At 43.9% G+C, this 18,787-nt stretch overlaps 1 protein-coding gene across 9 annotated transcripts in view; it reads right to left on the bottom strand.

Moving 5' to 3' along the window:
• NFU1 (NFU1 iron-sulfur cluster scaffold) overlaps positions 1-18,787 on the bottom strand; it is a 42,724-nt gene that overhangs the window by 8,830 nt on the left and 15,107 nt on the right. For all 9 annotated transcript variants that reach the window (XM_017340705.4, XM_070069013.1, XM_070069011.2 and 6 more), the window contains 2 exons: positions 10,810-10,924; positions 6,859-6,919 (listed from right to left, as the gene is read on the bottom strand). In XM_017340705.4, the coding sequence (XP_017196194.1) occupies positions 6,859-6,919; positions 10,810-10,924 (176 nt within the window). The remainder of the gene's footprint in view (positions 1-6,858; positions 6,920-10,809; positions 10,925-18,787) is intronic.

The following is an 18,787-nucleotide window of genomic DNA, read 5'->3' as shown; positions in this document are numbered from 1 at the left end:
TTTTAAAATACCTTCATGAGTTCTTTGTTGACCCGTAGGTCTAAGTTTCTTTATTTGAAAGTCAGAGTGCCACACAGGGAGGAGAAAAAGGAAGGGAGGGGGAGAGAGAGATCTTCCATCCATTGGTTCAATCCCCCAAATCTTGTAAATGCAGAAGCTAGGAGCCCAGAACTCTATCTAGGTCTCCCATGTGGGTAGCAGGGGCTCAAGCACTTGAGCCATCATCTGCTGCCTCCCAGGGTGTGAATTAGCAGAAAGCTGGTTCAGAAGTGAAGGTGCTACAACTAGAAATGGCACTCCAGTCCTGGATGTGGGTGTCCCAAGGGGCAGCTTAACCTAGTGCACAACACCTGCCTCTCACAGTGCTTTGTGAAAAGCATTGTTTAGGTCCCAAATATATGTAGATTTTATATTTATTATTTCACCTGATCTTTTAGCCAAAAGGCTGCGAAGCAACAGTTATTATTATTTTTTTTAAAAGATTTGTTTATTAATTTGAAAGTCAGAGTTACACAGAGAGAGAAGAGGCAGAGAGAGAGAGAGAGGTCTTCCATCCACTGGTTCACTCCCCAATTGGCCACAGCAGCCAGAGCTGTGCTGATCTGAAGCCAGGAGCCAGGAGGCAAGAGCTTCCTCCAGGTCTCCCACATTGATGCAGGAGCCCAAGGACTCGGGCCATCTTCTACTGCCTTCCCAGGACACAGCAGAGAGCTGGATCTAAAGTGGAACAGCTGGGTCTTGAACTGATGCCCATATGGGATACCGGCATTGGAAGCGGCAGCCCAACCCGCTATACCACAGCACTGGCCCCACAATGGTTACTGTTTAATAACTGATGTCTAGCTTAATTTCACTGTAGTCAGAGAATAATATTTTCAATAACTTCATCCTTTAAATTTGTTGCGGGTTACTTTATAATCCAGCATTTAGGCCGGCGCCACGGCTCACTAGGCTAATCCTCTGCCTTATGGCGCCGGCACACCGGGTTCTAGTCCCGGTCGGGGCGCCGGATTCTGTCCTGGTTGCCCCTCTTCCAGGCCAGCTCTCTGCTGTGGCCAGGGAGTGCAGTGGAAGATGGCCCAAGTCCTTGGGCCCTGCACCCCATGGGAGACCAGGAGAAGTACCTGGCTCCTGCCATCGGATCAGCGCGGTGTGCCGGCCGCAGCGCACCGGCCGCGGCGGCCATTGGAGGGTGAACCAACGGCAAAGGAAGACCTTTCTCTCTGTCTCTCTCTCTCTCACTGTCCACTCTGCCTGTCAAAAAAATAAAAATAAATAAATAAAAATAATCCAGCATTTAGTCTATTTTGTACATCTTCTACATATACTTGAAAAGAATACTCTGTTCTTGTTGAGTGCAACATTCTACATATGTCAATTTAGTCAAGTCTGTGATTCAGGCATTTAAAACTCTCATATCTTCACTGATTATTTTAAGGGCTTGGTCTATTTGTTACCGAGAGAAGTATGTCAAACTCCCACCATGACTATGGATAATCTACATCTCAGTTTAGTTTTGTCTGACATTCTTCATTAATTTTGAGGTTCTATTACCAGTTGTATACAAGTTTTACACTAGTATATATTCCTACTAAAAATTATCTTTTGGTGGCAGGCGTTGTGGCACATCTGGCTTAAATGCCATTTGGAAGTTTACATCCCATATCAGATAGGATGGAGTCCTGCCTCTGCTACTGATCCAGCTTCCTGCTAATGCACCTCGGAGGCTGCAGAGGATGGTTCCAGTACTTGGATTCCTGCTACTCATATGGAAGATCCAGATGCAATTCCTGGCTCCAGGCTTCAGCCTGGCCCAGTCCTAGCTGTTGAGGGCATTTGGAGTGAACCAGAATATGGAAGATCTCTCTTTCTCTGTCTGACACTCTGTGTCACTCTACCTTTCAAATAAATAACATTTTAATAAAAAATAAATTTTTATTATGAAAGATCCTTCTTCATCTGTAATGTCTTTAACTATAAGGTACATTTTGTCTGCTATCGGTACAGAAACATCAGCTTTCTCTTTTTTATTCTTTAAATGCTACAGATTTTTTATTTTAACTTTTCTGTATTCTTATATTTAAGTTATATATCCTTTTTATAAGAAAGAGAATTAACTTTTACAAAATTTATCTTATTTATTTGAAAGACAGAGTTAGAGAGACAGAGGGAGAGACAATGATCTTTCACCTGCTGGTTCACTCCCAAAATGGCCACAACAGCCCACACTGGGCTGGAAACTTCATCCTAGTTACTCAAGTTGGTGCAAGGGCCCAAGCACTTGGGCCATCTTCTGCTACTTTACAAGGCACGTTAGCAAAGAGCTAGATAGGAAGAAGAGCAGCCAGGCCTAGAACCAGTGGTCATCTTTGCTTAACCTGCTGGTCCACAATGCTAGCCCCCAAGCTGTGTATCTTATAAGCAGAATGTAGCTGTGCTTTCGTTAATTTTTCTTTTTTTTAATTTGGAAGGCAGAGTTAGAGAGAGGGGCAGAGGGAGAGATAGTCCATCCACTGGTTCACTCCCCACATGGCTGAAACAGCCAAGGCTGAGCCAGGCCAAAGATAGAAATGAGGAACGTCATCTGGGTTGCTCAAGTGAGTGCAGGGACCCAAGCACTTGAGCCATCCTCTGCTGCTTTTCCAGGCACATTAGCAGGGAGCTGGATCTGAAGTGGGACAGCTGGGACTCAAACCAGCGCCCATATGAGATGCTTATATTACAAACAGTGACTTAACTCATTACGCCACAATGCCAGCGCCATTTTTTCTTTTTACATCAATCGACATTTTTTTTTTTTTTTTTTTTTTTTAGACAGGCAGAGTTAGACACTAAGAGATAGAGAGACAGAGAAAGGTCTTCCTTTTTCCATTGGTTCACCCCCCCAAGTGGCCACTACGGCTGGTGTGTTGCGGCTGGCGTGCTGCACCGATCAGAAGCCAGGAGCCAGGTGCTTCCTGCTGGTCTCCCATGGGGTGCAGGGCCCAAGGACCTGGGCCACCCTCCGTATTTATTAGCTGGCGCTGCGGCTCACTAGGCTAATCCTCCGCCTAGCGGCACCGGCACACCGGGTTCTAGTCCCGGTCGGGGCGCCGGATTGTGTCCTGGTTGCCCCTCTTCCAGGCCAGCTCTCTGCTGTGGCCAGGGAGTGCAGTGGAGGATGGCCCAAGTGCTTGGGCCCTGCACCCCATGGGAGACCAGGAGAAGCACCTGGCTCCTGCCTTCGGATCAGCGCAGTACACCGGCAGCAGTGCAACAGCCGCGGCAGCCACTGGAGGGTGAACCAACGGCAAAGGAAGACCTTTCTCTCCTTTCTCTCTCTCTCTCTCTCTCTCTCACTGTCCACTCTGCCTGTCAAAAAAAAAAAAATGTATTCATTTATTTTTATTTGAAAGGTAGAGAGAAAAAGAGAGAGAGAGAGAGCAGGAGATAGAGTCTATCTGATGGTTCACTCCCCAGATGCCCTCTGCAGATGGGCAGACTAGGCGGAAGCCAGGGGCCTAGAACTCAATCCAGATTTCCTCCACGGGTGACGAGGATCCAGCACTTGAGCATCACCTGCTGCCTCTCAGGATGTGCATAAGCAGGAAGCTGGAACTGGAAATGGATCTGGGACTTGAACCCAGGCATTCTGATACAGGATACAAGTGTTTCAAGCCATGTCTCATGTCTGTGCCAAATGTCTGCCCCTAGTCTGACAATCTTATCTTCTGTTAACCAATCTATGTACATTTAAACATAACTACTAATATATCTGAGTTTGTGTTACCATCTCATTATTTGTTTCTTATTTGCATTCTTTTGGATTGACCAAGATTTTGTTTTTATTATTACTATTCTATTTCTCCCTCTATACAGTTGTTTGCTACACAATGTTTTATTCTTCTTTGTTTATCCTATTAGATGTCTACTTTATCTCTTAGATTTTTTTTTTTTAATCTTTTTTTTGACAGGCAGAGTGGACAGTGAGAGAGAGAGACAGAGAGAAAGGTCTTCCTTTGCCACTGGTTTACCCTCCAATGGCCGCCGCGGCCAGCGCACCGCGCTGATCCGATGGCAGGAGCCAGGTGCTTCTCCTGGTCTCCCATGGGGTGCAGGGCCCAAGCACTTGGGCCATCCTCCACTGCACTCCCTGGCCACAGCAGAGAGCTGGCCTGGAAGAGGGGCAACCAGGACAGAATCCAGCGCCCCGACCGGGACTAGAACCCGGTGTGCCGGCACTGCAAGGCGGAGGATTAGCTTAGTGAGCCGCGGCGCCAGCTATATCTCTTAGATTTTACTGTAAATCAGTACTTTGCCACTTACCAAATAAGCCAGGCCTTAGGACATCTCCTTGTATACCTACCAACTTTTTGTAGTTTTGTCAAGCTTTTAACTCTAGATATGTCTAAAACTTATGCTATAAGATCTTGTCATTTACTTTGTCTCTCATGCCCTTTTCCTGTGTGTTCCTCTCTGTGTTTCAATCTGCATACTCTGTATTCCAGTATGGTAATCTACTGGTCCAATTTGATGGTAAATTAATGAGTTAAGCTCAGTAATTATATTTTTTAGCTTCAGAATTTTTCTGTTTTTTAATGGCTTTCAGTCTTACAATGAAATTCTTCATCTGACCTACATAGGGCTATCTGTGGATCTGTTTTATTTTCTCTTGCTATAGATTATAGATGTGCCTACTAATTTTTGACTAATTTTGGACTCAGTGACTTGGAATTATATTACACCAGAAAGGACTCATCTTATTTCTGGCAGTAATGAAGCTGACTCAATAAAGGGGACCTAATCTCTGGTCTTCCTTCATTTTGAAGGTATAATTCTCCAGAAAGCCCAAACATGGACCTGGATGTTTTCTGAAGCCCAAACTTCTTGACAGATTTTAAACTCCAATTTTTGTCCCTCACCCCACACCATAAAACTATAAAGCTCTGCTCTGCTTTCTAACTGCTTTTAGGTTTCTTAGCCTCTTTCTCTACACAGCTAAGAATAAGCAAATGCCTTGTTAAGAGAACTTCTCAATGTTAGGCTTATTTTTCTATTAATTATTTTTAGTTGACAAAAAGTATGTATGTTTATCACATAAAACATTACTTTTTAAAAGATTTATTTATTTATTTCAAAGGCAGATTACATTGAAGCAGAGGCAGAGAGACAGAGAGAAAGTCTTCCATCTGCTGGTTCACTCCCCAGATAACCACAACAGCCGGAGCTGGATCTGAAACCAGGAGCCAGAAGCTTTTAACGGGTCTCCCATGCAGGTGCAGGGGTCCAAGGACTTGGGCCACCTTTTACTGCTTTCCCAGGACACAGCAGAGAGCTGGATCAGAAATGGAACAGCCGGGACTCAAACCAGAGTCCACATGGGATGATGGCACTGTAAGCGGTGGCTTTACCCATTACGCCACAACGTCGGCACCTCCTAGTTTTTTTTAAGAATGCAGTATGGGTCGGTGCCATGGCTCACTAGGCTAATCCTCTGCCTGTGGCACCGGAACACTGGGTTCTAGTCCCGGTCGGGGCGCCAGATTCTGTCCCGGTTGCTCCTCTTCCAGGCCAGCTCTCTGCTGTGGCCCGGGAGTGCAGTGGAGGGTGGCCCAGGTCCTTGGGCCCTGCACCCGCATGGGAGACCAGCAGGAAGCACCTGGCTCCTGGCTTCTGATCGGCGCAGCTTGCCAGCCACAACACACCGGCCATAGCGGCCCCTTGGGGGGTGAACCAATAGAAAAAGGAAGACCTTTCTCTCTGTCTCTCTCTCTTACTGTCTAACTCTGCCTGTCAAAAAAAAAAAAAAAAAAAAGAATGCAGTATGTGGGGTTGGCTTTGTGGCATCCCATATGGGCACTAGTTAGAGTCCCATCCACTCCAATTCTGATCAGTTCCCTGCTAATGTGCCTGGGAAGACAGCAGAAGATGGCCCAAGTCCTTGGACCCCTGCATGGGAGACCTGGATGGAGTTCCTGGCTTCTGGCTTCAGCCGGGCCCACCCGCAGCCATTATGGTCATTTGGGAAGTGAACCAGCAGATACATGATTTCTGTCTCTCCCTCTTTGTAACTCTATCTTTCAAATGAATAAAATTTTTTAAAAAACAAAGAAGGTGATACATATTATTAACTACATACCCATACCTTTCTTAACTTCTCCACTCTCTGAGATTTTGGCACTTCAAATCAAGATCTCACTGGTAACTCAGAATTTTTTGTCTTCCTTTCTAAACAAACTTTCAGGAAGCTTGATGGTTTCTCTGACTCTCAGAAGGTGCCCTCTGCCCAGCTTCTCCTACCATAGGTCTATACCAAAAATAAGCAAACTTGTTTCAAGGGAAGCCTCAGTGAGCTGCTTCTCACCAGAAGTCTGTCACCTCGATACATGGTTGTTTGGGGAGCTATTTAATGCTTTCAAACCAAAGTTCACAATGGTATTTTATCTAGGTTTTCCAAGAGTTCTCAGAAGGACAAACAGTCTGCTACAAGCTTAAGTAGAAGCCTGCTGTTCTCCACTCATTTAAATTCATTCTTTATGAGCAACAGCCTGAAAACAGGGATTCCTTCTTTCTCAATAACCCTCCCCAACACTGTTCAGTTTTTTTTCTAAGAAACTTGATATTGTAATAATAGCAAATTGAAGTGGTGACTGTGCAAGGTAAATTTCTTCCTGGGGCTAAACAAATAGTGTGCTTTAAAATTTTGAGTGAACGTAGAGAAAGTAAAGGTTTTAAATTCAATTCTTAGTTACTTATTGTGGTTTACATTAACATGTACTTATTTTGGAACTCTATTATAATCACAGGCAACTAAAACTATATGATTACAATGAAAATTGCCTCTGTAGCCTATGAATTCAGATAGAAAGGGAGACATACCGTATTCTTGTATCTAACAATTCCTTAATCATTGCCACAACTTCATCATCTTCTTCAGATCCTAGAAAGATTACAAATAAAAACAAAAAAAAAAACAAGAGTATAAATTTTACATCCATGTAAATACAAGTACTTAGAGAGCATGGGGCAGGTGTTGTTAGGTGGGTTAATCTCCCCTTGGGATGCTGGCATCCCATATCTGAGTGCAAATTCGATTTCTGGCTCCTCAGCTTCCAATCCAACTTCCTATTAATGCATCCTGGAAGGCAGCACATGATGGCTCAAGTACTTGGGTCCCCACCACCCACACGGAGACCAGGACAGAGGTTCTGGCTCCTGGCTTTGGCCTGGCTCAGCCCTGGCTGTTGCAGGTATTTGGGGAGTGAACCAGCAGATGAATGACTCTCTCTCTGTCACTCTACCTTTCATGTAAAATTAAACACTTTTTAAAAAATATTTATTTATTTTACTTGAAAGGCAGAGTTACAGAGAGGGAGAGGCAAAGAGAGAGAGATCTTCCATCAACTGGTTCACTCCCCAAATGGCTGAGACAGCTGGAGCTCAGTCAGTCCGAAGCCAGGAGCTAGTAGCTTCTTCCGGGTCTCCTATGTGGGTACAGGGGCCCAAGGAGTTGGGCCATCAGCAGGGTGCTGGATCAGAAGTGGAGCAGCCAGAACTTGAATCAGCACTTATATGGGATGCTAGCTCTATAGGCAGTGGCCAACCCCAGAATAAATTTTTTAAGAAAGGCTGATTGGCCAGCACTGTGGCTCACTTGGCTAATCCTCCGCCTTGCGGCGCCGGCACACCGGGTTCTAGTCCCGGTCGGGGCGCCGGATTCTGTCCCGGTTGCCCCTCTTCCAGGCCAGCTCTCTGCTGTGGCCAGGGAATGCAGTGGAGGATGGCCCAGGTCCTTGGGCCCTGCACCTGCATGGGAGACCAGGAGAAGCACCTGGCTCCTGGCTTCGGATCAGCGCAGTGTGCCGGCCGCATTGCGCTGGCCGCAGCGGCCACTGGGGGGTAAAGCAACAGAAAAGGAAGACCTTTCTCTCTGTCTCTCTCTCTCTCACTGTCCACTCTGCCTGTCAAAATAAATAAATAAATAAATAAAATAAAGGCAGGCTGATTATACATGAAATTTGTATAACTTAAATAAAATTTTAAAAGGATAATTTTAATTTAATACCTCATAAAAAAAAACAGTACAAAACATGTAACTTGGTGTGGTCATATTACTGATTTTGGAAAAATGGAAAAATAATCATTCATCTGATTCCCTGGAGACAATTTAAGAAATACTGATCCACATACTATTTAGTGATTAAAATACTGTACTAAAATACATTGACCTATTAATCATGGCAGGGCTTAAAATTTTTGGGCAATAAACATGTAACTTTTCATCATTCTCAAGGATTCAAGAGTAGCAGAAAGAGATTAGTTGAATTTTGATGGAAACTCTGAGACAAAAAGGCACACCTACTTCTAAGTTAAGTTACATCTTTAGTTTCTCAACTTAGTAGTTTCCCAAAAGAAAACTATACTATTTATAGATGTAAGCCATCTGGAAATTTCTGAAATGTTCTAGAAATCTGAACAAAAGTGGGGCTTTCTTCTTTTAAAAATGTTAAAAGTATTTACTTATTTGAAAGGCAGAGAGATAGAGGGGTACAGATCGATGGATCAACCAACTAAATTCTTTTCATGTAGTTCACTCGCCATATGCCCACAACAGCTGGGGCTGGGCCAGGCCAAAGCCAGTAGCTGGGAACTCAATTTGGGTCTCCTTCACTGGGTGGTAAGGACCCAACTCCTTGAGTTCTTGCCTGCTGCCTCTGAGGGTATGCATTAGCAGGAAGTTGGAATGGGGACAGGAGCAGGGACTTAAACCTAGGCACTCCAGTATGGGATGCAGGTGTCCAAAATGGCAGCTTAATTACTGAGCCAAATACCTTCTGCCAAGAATTGGTTTTTCATTTTGTTTAAATTTTGTTTTTGCTTTACTTTGTAGCATTATATACTGATATTCACCAATGACTTCCTATCAGTTTTTGGAAATTTATTTACTTTTGGGAAAAGTAGAATTACACAGAATTCAATTTTATTTTATTTATTTATTTTTTTGACAGGCAGAGTGGACAGTGAGAGAGAGACAGAGAGAAGTCTTCCTTTTGCCGTTGGTTCACCCTCCAATGGCCGCTGAGCCAGCGTGCTGCGGCTGGCACATCGCACTGATCTGAAGCCAGGAGCCAGGTGCTTCTCCTGGTCTCCCATGGGGTGCAGGGCCCAAGCACTTGGGCCAACCTTCACTGCACTCCCAGGCCACAGCAGAGAGCTGGCCTAGAAGAGGGGCAACCGGGACAGAATCCAGCGCCCCGACCGGGACTAGAACCCGGTGTGCCGGTGCCACAAGGCGGAGGATTAGCCTATTGAGCCACGGCGCCAGCCCAGAATTCAAATTATACTGCAGCAAACACTAGATTTCTGGCAACCAATAAATAACGACTATTACCAGTAACTTTGAGTCTTTTTTAATAAAAGAAATAAAATATAATGCTAAAATTCTCTTAGATCTGCAAACCTAAGTTCCATTCCACACCATCCCTGCTGTAGGCAAACACCATCATGAAGTTTAGTGTATATCTTTCTACAACATATTTACATTTGCATGTGCAAATTTACACACATGAAATCACACTAGAGACACTGTTTAACACCTTACTTACTTACTGAACTCCATGTGGTGTCACTTTTCCAAGAGTTTTACACTAAGTAACTTATTAAAAATAAGGTACAGGGTCCGGCGCTGTGGCACAACAGGTAAAGCCGCTGCCTGCGGCACCAGCATCCCATGTGGGAGCTGATTCAAGTCCCAGCTGCTCCACTTCCGATCCAGCTCTCTGCTATGGCCTGGGAAAGCATGCAGCCTACAGCACCAGCATCACACATGAGTCCCGGCTGCTCTGCTTCTGCTCCAGCTCTCTGCTGATACAACTGGGAAAGCAGCAGAAGACGGCTCAAGTACTTGGGTTCCCTTACCCATGTGGGACACCCAGAAGCTCCTGGCTCCTGGCTTCAGCCTGGTCCAGACTTGGCCTTTGCAGCCATTTGGGTAGTGAATCAGCAGATGGAAGACCTCTCTTTCTCCCTCTATCTCTGCCTCTCCCTCTCCCTCTCTGTAACTCTTTCAAATAAATAAGTAAATCTTAAACAAACAAAAAAATCAATACTATATATTCTTTGCAGAAACTTATATGTGTAATAAAAGTATAAGAACAAACTAAGTTTACACACATCTGTGGAAACAAAGGGCAAAAGAATGGGAGTATAGGGATATCAGCTATATCTTTAATATTTTATTTAAAAATGAATCTAAAAACCTACAGCAAAATATCAATATTTGTTAAATCTGCATAGAGAGAAAATTCATAAGCATTATATTATTTTCTGCATATTTAGAAATTTTTTAATAATAGAAAATTTTAGCTCTATATAATCAACCCAATTTATATACACATTTTCAAAAATGATAGATAAAATAGTATACGTGAAGTTTTGGCCCTCCTGGAACTGGTTCCAGAGCTAAATATACTGAATAATAAAAATTTTCTTTCCTGGGGCAGGTATTGTAGTGAAGCAGGTTAAACCTCCAGACACTTGGGATGCCTGTATCCTGTACTGGAGTGCCTGGGATGGAGTCCCACCACTACTTTTGATCTGGCTTCTTGTTATGCACTAGGGAGACAGCAGACAATGGCCCAAGCACTTAGGTCCCTGCCATCCACAAGAGAGACACAGCTAGAGCTCCTGGCTCCTGGCTTTGGCATGGCCCAACCCTGGCTGTTGCAGGCATTTGCATTTCTATGAATTCTTGAATCAAGACAAATGAGAAGAAAGTAGAAAAGTCTAAAATAAAAGGCCAAATACTAATTATTAAATATAATATGTTACCTGCTTCTCCTGAAGATGTTTCCTCAGTTACTAGGGGCAAGCCAGATGCAAAGAAGTCCATGATAGTTGCATAAATATCTGGTTTCAATAAATTCCAGTCTAATTCTTCATTATCCTATAAACATTTGAAAAAAGAAGTTACATTTCCAGCCAACAGCAATGACAAATACAGAACCCCATCTTGCATCCCCCCAGAATCTTTCCCTATACGTATCCTGTAGTGTGCAACAGCACTCATTTCTGGAGGGTCTCACAGGGTCTCAGCTTAAATGACTTTGAGAAGACACAATCTTAGAACATCCTCCATTCATTCAGTCACTCACCTAACTTTTATTAAGTGTGGTGAATGTACCATGCCCTCTACAGAAGCTAGCAAGATTTTTTCTTTTCATGATGTGAGAATTTAAATATTAAATAGATTAGTGTCTTTAAAGAGAATAATGCTTAATCAAACATACAGAACATTCCAGAACTATTCAAAACATTCAAGTCAGATATATTAAAGATTATTAAGAAATTCAATGATGTTACCAGAGAACCATAGTTACTCTGCATAGTTACTCTGTGGATGGTTAACAAGATTGGTATCCTTAAGAAAGACTCAGGGGCAGGCACTTGGCCTAGCATTCTACATCTGACCACACAGCTCTGGCTCCTGACTCTAGCTTCCTGCTAATGTGGACCTGGGGAGGCAGCAGCAATTATTCAAAATAGTTGCACCAATATGGAAACCCTGGATTGAATTTCTGGCTCCAGGCATTAGAAAGGTTTCAGTCCCTGCCCAGGGTTATTTGGTGAGTGACCAATAGATGGGAGTGCTCCTTCTCTCTCTTAAATTAAGTAAACAATCTAAAAAAAAAAAAAATATATATATATATATATATATATATATTCCATAACTTTCTCAACTGTATAACTGGTCAACTAGTTGTTTCCAGAAATAAAAAGATAAGATTATCAAATATCTAAACATTACCAACACCTAGAAAAAAGTAATGTTTTATTTTGGTTTTTATTTATTTGAAATGCAGAGTTACAGAAACAGGAGGAGAGACAGAGATCTCCCATCTGCTGGTTCACTCCCCAAATGGCAGCAACAGCCAGGCTGGGCCAGGTCAAAGCCAGGAACCAAGAGCTTCTTGCCCCAGGTCTCCCACATTGGAGCAGGGGGCCATGCAGCTGGGTCATCCTCCACTGCTTTCTCAGTTGTACCAGAGGGCAATTGGTTCAGAAGTGGAGGCCTGGGCTCAAACCAGTGCCCATAAGGGAGGCCAGCATCACAGGCAGAGACTTTAGTTTTTTAAAAGAAAGCTCTTCAGGAAGAAAAGACTAGTAAATGCAGTCTATTTAGACTCTCATGATGCTTTTAACTACAGTTTACATTTAAATACTATCAAAAATTGAGTCAACATGGATAAAAGATAATCTTAAATTTTTATTAATATAAAGAGAATAGATTTTATGCTTTCCATAGATACAGTTCCAAGAGAACACCACACTTCCCTCACTCCTCTGCGCCTCCAAATCTCCCTCTTTTCCTCCCCTCTCATCATCAGTTTTTGCAAAGCCATACTTTTTTTATTTTGAATATAAGTTTCCTTTTATTTTGAAATTGAAACAGCGGAATGCAGTGGTTTGTCGCGGGGAAGAGAAGCGGAGGGTGTGCCGTGCAAAGGTCAGAGCCAGCTGCCCCACCCCCCAGACAAGCACAGAACAGACTCAAGGCTGGGAAGAGAGGTATAATCAGAATTGGGGTGGCGATGGCTGGCAGATTTCCAGTCATGTACAGTTTTCAAAGTTATCGCGATTACAGAGTAAGGTAGCACTCGTTCTGAAAATCACAAGTCACAAGAGGGAGTGCTCAGCCCCCCCCCCCCCCATTCATAAAAATACACCCGCCGCTCTCCCGCGTCAGGAGGAGATGCACACCAGCCCACCAGACATCAGGAAAGGGGCTCTTGTGACACATTCTGGCTGCAGATACTGGAAAAAGAGTGAGAACTCACACAAAAACAGAGGTGGCTCATTCATTATGCCAACTCATGAGCTGCTGAAATTCACTCTGAACACCCTCCCGTAGCAGTGGCTTCCAGGAAATCCACACAGAAATGTTACAAGGGGTCCCCCAGCCCCTCCGGAGGCAGTGCAGGGTCCAGACGTCAGTGCCCACAACACACACATACACATACGCTTTCGTCCCTGGGAAGCCCCCGGAAGTCACCTGGCTGGGAGGGGGAGGAGGTGAGGGGTCCAGGTAGGGCTCCTTGGAACGGGGTACGGGTGAGACGAGCCAAGGGGACAGAGTGACAAGTGTACCTGTCGGAACAGCTAGAGCATTATCTTAAACACGTGAAGAAAATCACCAAAGAGTGAAACTTCATTATGGGGGAAAAAAAAGTAAAGTTTGGGAAATTAAAACAATCCAGTGGTCACTGGAAAATATCTCCCTCTTTTTATCAAAAAAAAAAATTTTTTTTGTAGTTTTTTGGAAAGTATTTTTAAGGTAACTTTTTTTTTTCCTTTGGAAAAAGACATCTTTTTCCCTCCTAACCTAAGCAAGTGGAGTTGCCACTACTAATTTACCTCTATTGCCTGCTAAGAGGTAGATAAAACAAAGTGAAACGAGGCTTCTAGGAGGAGGTCCATCAGCGGGTGGGGAGGGGCCGGCTTTGCCGGGTGCCGCCGCCCGACTACCAAGACGCCTGCGTGCGGCGGAGGCCGGGACCTAGGACCACCTTCCGCGCCCTCGAGTCAGCCGTCCCGCTGAAGACGGTGGGGGGACCACGGGGGAGGCGGGGGACCCCAAAGACACGGCTGAAAAAAGTCTCAGCTCTGCCCCCCTAGCTTCCTGATGTTGGGGCTGAGTGATGGGCGCCAGGCCAGGCCCAGACCCCGACCCCAGCCCCAGCCCCAGCCCGCGCAACCCCTCTGGGAGCAGGGGCGGCTATGCCTTTCCTCACCATCTGATCCAACATGGCTGTAGCAGTGAGAGCTGATGGGGCGGAACACAGGCAAGGAAGGTCAGGGGTGGGGCCGGAAGCAGCCCCCCCCAACCTGTCTGAGTGGGGGTCCTGGCAGGTCTGTCTGTCCCCCGAGGACAAACCTTTCGTGGCAAAGCCATACTTTTAATCCACTCTATATTCACAGGCTTAATTTGCCACTAATCATAGTATTCAACAAGTAAAAGCAGGAAGACCACAGTTCCACAGGAGTATAAACAAGGGCTAAAAACGACAATTATATCCCAAATGACCATTTAATTCTATACCTTTTTTTGTACTTCTATATTAACTGTCACATATCAGAGAAAACATACTACATTTGTGTTTTTCAGACTGGCTTATTTCATTAAGCATCATAGTTTCCAGTTGCATCCATTTTGTTGCAAGACTTTTTTTATGGCCGTGTAGTATTCCACAGTGTATAATATACCACATTCTCTTTATTCAGTCATCAGTTGATGGACATCTGGATTGATTTCCTATCTTAACTATTGTGAATTGAGCTGCAATAAACTTGGAGATACAAATAATCCTCTCATATGCTGATTTCATTTCATCTGAGTAAATTCCCAGGCATGGGATGGTTGGGTCAAATGGTAGATCTATTTCAAATTTCTGAGGAATCTCCATACTGTCTTCCATAATGGTCGTACTAGTTTACATTCCCACCAACAGTGGATTAGGGTATCAATAAGAGGTACTATTTTTGTCATGGGATTAAAACCCAATTTAGAGGGGCGGGCACTGTGGTACAGCAGCGTAGGCAGCCACCTGCAAAGCCAGCATCCCACAGTGCAGTTCTAGTGCCAGCTGCTCTGTTTCCAACCCAGCTTCTTGCTAATGTGGCTGGGAAGGCAGCAGATGATGGCCCAAGAACCTGGCCACTGCCACCCATATGGATGACAAGGATGGAGTTCCTGGCTCCCGGCTTTGTTCTGGCCCAGACCTGGCTGTTGTAGCCATTTGGCAAGAGAACCAGACAGAAGATCTCTCTCTCTGTCTCTTTCTCTGTCACTTGGCCTTTCAAATAAATAAATATTAAAAAAAAATTATAGGGACATGAAATAACACAAAAGACAAACGGATATGGGGCCGGCGCTGTGGTGTAGTAGGCTAAGAACCTGCCTGTTGGCCAGCGCCGTGGCTCACTAGGCTAATCCTCCACCTTGCGGCGCCGGCACACCAGGTTCTAGTCCCGGTCGGGGCGCAGGATTCTGTCCCGGTTGGCCCTCTTCCAGGCCAGCTCTCTGCTGTGGCCAGGGAAGTGCAGTGGAGGATGGCCCATGTGCTTGGGCCCTGCACCCCATGGGAGACCAGGATAAGCACCTGGCTCCTGCCATTGGATCAGCGCGGTGCGCTGGCCGCAGTGCGCCAGCCGTGGCAGCCATTGGAGGGTAAACCAACGGCAAAGGAAGACCTTTCTCTCTGTCTCTCTCTCACTGTCCACTCTGCCTGTCAAAAAAAAAAAAAAAAAAAAAAACTGCCTGTAGTGCCAGCATCTCATATGTGCACCAATTCGTGTCCCAACTGCCCCTCTTCTGATCCAGCTCTCTGCTATGGCCTGGTAAAATAGTGGCAAATGGCCCAAGTGCTTGGGCTCCTGCACCCAAATGGGAGACCCAGAAGAATCTCCAGGCTCCTGGCTTCAGATTGGCCCAGCTCTGGCCACTGTGGCCATTTGGGGAGTGAACCAGCGAATGGAAGACCTTTCTGTCTCTCCCTCTCTCTATCTGTAAACCTACCTCCCAAATAAAGAAATAAAATCTTTTTAAAAATATATAAATAGGCACTGCTATGGATATAAGATACTGTAAAATTAGTAAGATAGGGGCCAGTGCTGTGGCGTAGTGGGTAAAGATACCACCTGCAGTGCCAGCATCCCATATGGGCGCCAGTTGGAGTCCCAGCTACTCCACTTCCAATCCAGCTCCATGCTAATGCGCCTGGGGAAGCAGTGGAAGATGGTCCAAGTCCATGGGGCCCTGCACCCACATGCTAGACCCAGAAGATGCTCCCGGCTCCTAGCTTTGGATCAGCCCAACTCTGACCACACAGCCATTTGGGGAGTGAACCAGCTGATGGAAGACTTCTCTCTCTCTGTCTCTTCCTCTCTTTCTCTCTGTAACTCTGCCTTTGAAATAAACAAGTCTTAAAAAAATTAGCAAGATAACAAGTTCTAAGTAGTATCACAACAAACTATTTGAAAGATGGGTAGACAGTCACCTCACATCTTTGGTAAATAGTTGGTTCTTACTAAGTATGGAAAGATTGGTAATAAAAAGAAAAAAATATTCTGAGTTGTCTGAATGAGAAAAAAGTCAGCAATATAAGCTGTAAACACACATATACATTTAAAAAATAACAAAAGTACATGCAGAAGTCTATCAATTATAAAACATAAAGTGAAAAGGCAATTGTGGAAGAAATCAAGTAAATGTGAATGTGACAGTCCATGACAAGAAAGAAAATAAATCAAAGCCACCATTCTAGCTACCAAATTTCAATGTGTGTACTAACTCAGAATACTATCTATTGATTATGTCATTTCAGTTAGAAAACAAAGGGAAACTAGTGCAATTTTAAAAAAGAAAAATAACAAAGGGAAAGGGAAATAAAAGATGACTTAGCAAATCAAATCAAGAAAAAAAAACATGCAAGATTTAATAAATATTTTACCTCAAAATTTTATATGATACATACTGTAAGCAAAATAACTTAATAAAATTTTCAAAAATACAATTAAATGGGCAGATGTTTGGCCTAGCAGTTAAGACACAAATTGCCAATACCACATCCCATATGCCACCCACATGGGAGACCTGCATTGAGTTCTTGGCTTCTGGCTTCATCCTATCCAACCCAACACTTGTAGGCATTTGGAGAGTAAACCAGTGGATGGAAGATCCTTCTCAATCTCTGCCTACCTTTCAAATAAGTGAAATTTTTTAAAAAAGCAGTTCAGTGATAAGTGTAATAAAGAAATAAAACAAGGTAACAAACTCCTAGAGAGAGTATCACTTTAATTAAGGTGGTCAAGAAAGGGCCTTCTGAGAATTTAGAACAATTAACACATTAAACAACAGGTAAGAACATTTTATAATGAGGACATTTGCTAAAATATCCATTGTCATTAGGACTGTCATCAAGGAGAACGCTCAACTGGATATAACACATTGCTAAACCAGCATATCTACTTTTAAGGCACACCAAGACCTCACAATAGGGACCAGCACTGTGGCGTAGTAGGTAAAGCTACCAGTGATGCTAGCATTTGACACGGGCACCAGTTGATGTCCTGGCTGCTCCACTTTAGATCCAGCTGCCTGCTAATGGCCTGGGTAAAGCAGCAGAAGATGGCCCAGTTGCTTGGGCCCCTACCACCTATGTGGGAGAAGCACATGAAGTTCCTGGCTCCTGGCTTTGGCCTGGCCCAGCCCTGGCTGCTGCAGCTATCTGGGGAGTGAACCTGTAGACTAAAGAGCTCTTTACCTCTAATTCTGACTTTCAAATCCACCAATCAATCTTAACAAAACAAAACAAAACAAAAAAACACCTCAGAGTAGCCCTTTCAAACTGCTGAAGGAATTTAGTGAATACTTTGATTTTTTTTTTTTTTTTTTTTTTTTTTTTTGGACAGGCAGAGTGGACAGTGAGAGAGAGACAGAGAGAAGTCTTCCTTTTGCCGTTGGTTCACCCTCCAATGGCTGCTACCGTGCTGATCCGAAGGCAGGAGCCAGGTGCTTATCCTGGTCTCCCATGCAGGTGCAGGGCCCAGGGACTTGGGCCATCCTCCACTGCACTCCCGGGCCACAGCAGAGAGCTGGACTGGAAGAGGGGCAACCGGGACAGAATCCAGCGCCCCGACCAGGACTAGAACTAGAATAGGATTAGCCTATTGAGCCGCAGCGCTGGCTCAGAGTTCACATTTAAACAGTGTATTTCCCAATTATCTAATGGACTTAAAACTAAAACAGCTTTTTCTAGTAGATGATCCTTCAATTATTGAAATGTGTAGTATATATTTAATTTGATTCCTGACATTTAGAGTTTAACCAAGTGCTGTAGAATTACACAGTCCACTGTTCTTTATCTGTAAAGCACTGAAGTATTACTGCTGGATGGTGGAGATTACACATGTATAATTTCTTTCATATCTCTCAACCAAATGTATATGTATCTCCCTTCAAAATGGGTACTTACATTATGGCATCTGACAAATAGTCATATATATGCAACTGTTTATACAAAATACATGTGAACAATCTGTTCATTTATATTTATTTAATTTCCTTTTTACTCTATCAATGCAAAGTAGGTTCCAGTAAAAATAATACTTGGAAGTTTAAATTCTAGTTCTGCTAAGGTTGAGTCTTGCTATAAGCTAACTAATCTTAGACACTGCAATGAAACCTCTGAAAGTCAAGTTTTTGTCTTGTTTGAAAAACGACGGGGGCTGGCACTGTGGCACAGTAGCTTAAGCCTCTGCCTGTGGCGCCAGCATCCCGTGTGGGCGCCTGTTTGGTTCCCAGCTGCTCCACGTCCAATCCAGCTCCCTGCTAATGGCCTAGGAAAGCAGTGGAAGATGGCCCAACTGCTTGGGCCCCAGCTCCTGCTTGGGAGACCCAGAAGAAGCTCCTGGCTCCTGGCTTCAGATTGACCAACTCTAGCCATTGCCGCCATTTGGGGAGTGAACTAGTAAATAGGAGATCTGTCTGTCTCTCCCTCTCTTTGTAACGCTACCTCTCAAGTAAGTGAACAAGTCTTTAAAAAAAAGAAAAAGAAAGAAAAATGAGGACCTATAGCTAACTTCAATTTGAAAATTCTATTGAATAATTAACTTGAGAAAAATGGAAAGGAAATTTTAACAGTATATGTAAAATAATTTTTTAAATAGTTCTTCCCTCATCTGTCTTTTTTTTTTTTTTAAGATTTATTTTATTTATTTGAAAGACAGAATTACACAGAGAAGTAGAGAC

The sequence above is a fragment of the Oryctolagus cuniculus genome, chromosome 2, assembly GCF_051225735.1.
Source record: "Oryctolagus cuniculus isolate XC-2025 breed Fujian yellow rabbit chromosome 2, ASM5122573v1, whole genome shotgun sequence".
NCBI lineage: Eukaryota > Metazoa > Chordata > Mammalia > Lagomorpha > Leporidae > Oryctolagus > Oryctolagus cuniculus.
The sequence above is the reverse complement of the archived record's forward strand: the minus strand, read 5'-3'. Positions and strand labels throughout refer to the sequence as shown.